The sequence below is a fragment of the Apteryx rowi genome, unplaced genomic scaffold (assembly GCF_003343035.1).
Source record: "Apteryx rowi isolate R43461 unplaced genomic scaffold, aptRow1 scaffold_1703, whole genome shotgun sequence".
Classification (NCBI taxonomy): domain Eukaryota; kingdom Metazoa; phylum Chordata; class Aves; order Apterygiformes; family Apterygidae; genus Apteryx; species Apteryx rowi.
The window spans coordinates 1-2658 of NW_020447979.1; the positions used below are offsets into that span (position 1 = coordinate 1).

A 2658-nucleotide genomic window follows, 5' to 3' on the forward strand; every position below is an offset into this window, starting at 1 on the left:
GGGCGGAAGAAGCCATTTCCCCAGCCGGGGGTGTCCGGGAGGAACCATTCCCAACGGAGGGGTGTCCGGAAGGACCGATTCCCATCATGGGGGGTGTCCGGGAGGACCCCAATCCCACCCAGGGGTGTCCAGGAGGACCCAATGCCCTGGAAAAAGATGCCCAGATGGTCCCATTCCCATCACAGGGGTGTCCAGGAGATCCCAGTCCCACCCAGGGGTGTCTGGAAGGACCGATTCCAATCATGGGGATGTCCGGGAGGACCCAATCCCACCCAGGGGTGTCCAGAAGAACTCACTGAGGGATCAGATGATCCCATTCCCATCACAGCGGTGTCCAGGAGATCACAATCCCACCCAGGGGTGTCCAGGAGAACTCACTGAGGGATCAGATGATCCCATTCCCATCACAGCGATGTCCAGGAGATCCCAATCCCACCCAGGGGTGCCCAGGAGGACCTGTTCCCACTCCGGGGGTGCCCAAGAGGACCCAATCCCACCCCAGAAATGTCTGAAAGGGCCCATTTTTTGAAATGAGAGTATGGAACAGCACTTATTCCCATCGTAGGGGTGTCTAGGAGATCTCATTCCCATTGTAGGGGTGTTTAGGAGGACCCAATGCCACCCAAGGGTGCCCAGAAGATCTCATTCCCATCATAGGGGCATCTAGAAGGACCTAATGCTACCCTATGGGTGCCTAGGAAGACCCAGTGTCACCCAGGGGTGCCCAGGAGGACCCAATGCCACCCAAAGGTGCTCAGAAGATCTCATTCCCATTATAGGGATATTTAAGAGGATCCAATGCTATCTTATGGGTGCCAAAAAAGACTTAATGCCACCCAAGGGCGCTCAGAAGATCTCATTCCCATTATAGGGATATTTAAGAGGATCCAATGCTATCTTATGGGTGCCAAAAAAGACTTAATGCCACCCAAGGGTGCTCAGAAGATCTCATTCCCGTCATAGGAACATCTAGAAGGACCCAATGCTCCCCTACAGGTGCCCAGGAGGACCCAGTACCACCCCAGGGTGTCTAGAAGATCTCATTCCCATCATAGGAGCGTCTAGAAGGACCCAATGCCACCCAAGGGTGCCCAGAAGATCTCATTCCCATCATAGGGATATTTAGGAGGACCCAATGCCACCCAGGGGTGCTCAGAAGATCTCGTTCCCATCATAGGGACATCTAGAAGGACCCAATGCCACCCAAGGGTGCCCAGAAGGTCTCATTCCCCTCATAGGAACATCTAGAAGGACCCAATGCTCCCCTACAGGTGCCCAGGAGGACCCAGTATCACCCAAGGGTGTCTAGGAGATCTCATTCCCATCATAGGGATATCTAGAAGAACCCGATGCCACCCAAGGATGCCTAAAAGATCTCATTCCCATCATAGGGATATTTAGGAGGACCCAGTGCCACCCAGGGGTGCTCAGAAGATCTCGTTCCCATCATAGGGACATCTAGAAGGATCCAATGCCACCCAAGGGTGCCCAGAAGGTCTCATTCCCATCATAGGGACATCTAGGAGGACCCAATGCCACCCAAGGGTGCCCAGAAGATCTCATTCCTATCATAAGGACATCTAGAAGGACCCAATGCCACCCAAGGGTGCCCGAAAGATCTCATTCCTATCATAGGGGTGTCTAGGAGGACCACCCAAGGATATCTAGAAGATCTCATTCCCATCATAGGGACATTTAGAAGGACCCAGTGCTAACCAAGGGTGCTCTGAAGATCTCATTCCCGTCGTAGGGACATCTAGAAGGACCCAATGCCACCCAAGGATGCTCAAAAGATCTCGTTCCTGTCGTAGGGACATCTAGAAGGACCCAATGCCACCCAAGGGTGCTCAAAAGATCTCGTTCCCGTCGTAGGGACATCTAGAAGGAMCCAATGCCACCCAAGGGTGCCCAGAAGATCTTGTTTCCTTTATAGGGACATCTAGGAGGATCCAGTGCCACCCAGGGGCGTCTAGGAGGACCCAACGCCCCCCCCTCGAGGCGCTACCGCCGCGTCGTCGCCATGCCGGCGCCCCGCTGCGCCCTGTGCGCCCGGCCGGCCGCCCTGCGGCGCCCCAAGACGGGCCAGGCCCTTTGCCGCCGTTGCTTCGTGGCCGCCTTCGAGGAGGAGACGCACCGGGCCATCGTGGCGGGCGGCCTCTTCCGGCGCGGCGACGCCGTGGCCGTGGCCGCCTCGGGCGGCAAGGACTCCTCGGTGCTGGCCCACCTCCTGGGCCGCCTCGACCGGCGCCACCGCTACGGCCTCCGCCTCGTGCTGCTCTCGGTGGACGAGGGCATCGCCGGGTACCGGGACGCGTCGCTGGGCGCCGTGCGGCGCTCCCGCGGAGCCCTGCCGCTCCTGGTGCTCTCCTACGAGGAGCTCTACGGCTGGAGCATGGACCGCGTCGCCCGCCGCCTCGGCCCCGCCAGCCACTGCACCTTCTGCGGCGTCTTCCGCCGGCAGGCCCTCGACCGCGGCGCCCGCCTCCTCGGCGTCGACAAGATCGCCACCGGTGAGGGGGGTGGACTGGGAGGCACTGGGAGGGCGCTGGGAGGGCACTGGGAGGGGACTGGGGGAGCTTGGAGGGCGCAGGGAGGTGTTGGGAGGGGACTGGGAGGGACTGGGAGGGCGCTGGGAGGGCACTGGGGGAGCTTGGAGGG

The 2658-nt window shown here is 59.4% G+C and overlaps 1 protein-coding gene across 1 annotated transcript in view; it reads left to right on the forward strand.

The window, feature by feature from the left end:
- Positions 1 to 859: 859 nt before the first annotated feature.
- CTU1 (cytosolic thiouridylase subunit 1) overlaps positions 860 to 2658 on the forward strand; it is a 6320-nt gene continuing 4521 nt past the window's right edge. The window contains exon 1 of the mRNA XM_026060795.1: positions 860 to 2510. Coding sequence (XP_025916580.1) covers positions 2021 to 2510 — 490 coding nt within the window. The 5' untranslated portion in view covers positions 860 to 2020. The remainder of the gene's footprint in view (positions 2511 to 2658) is intronic.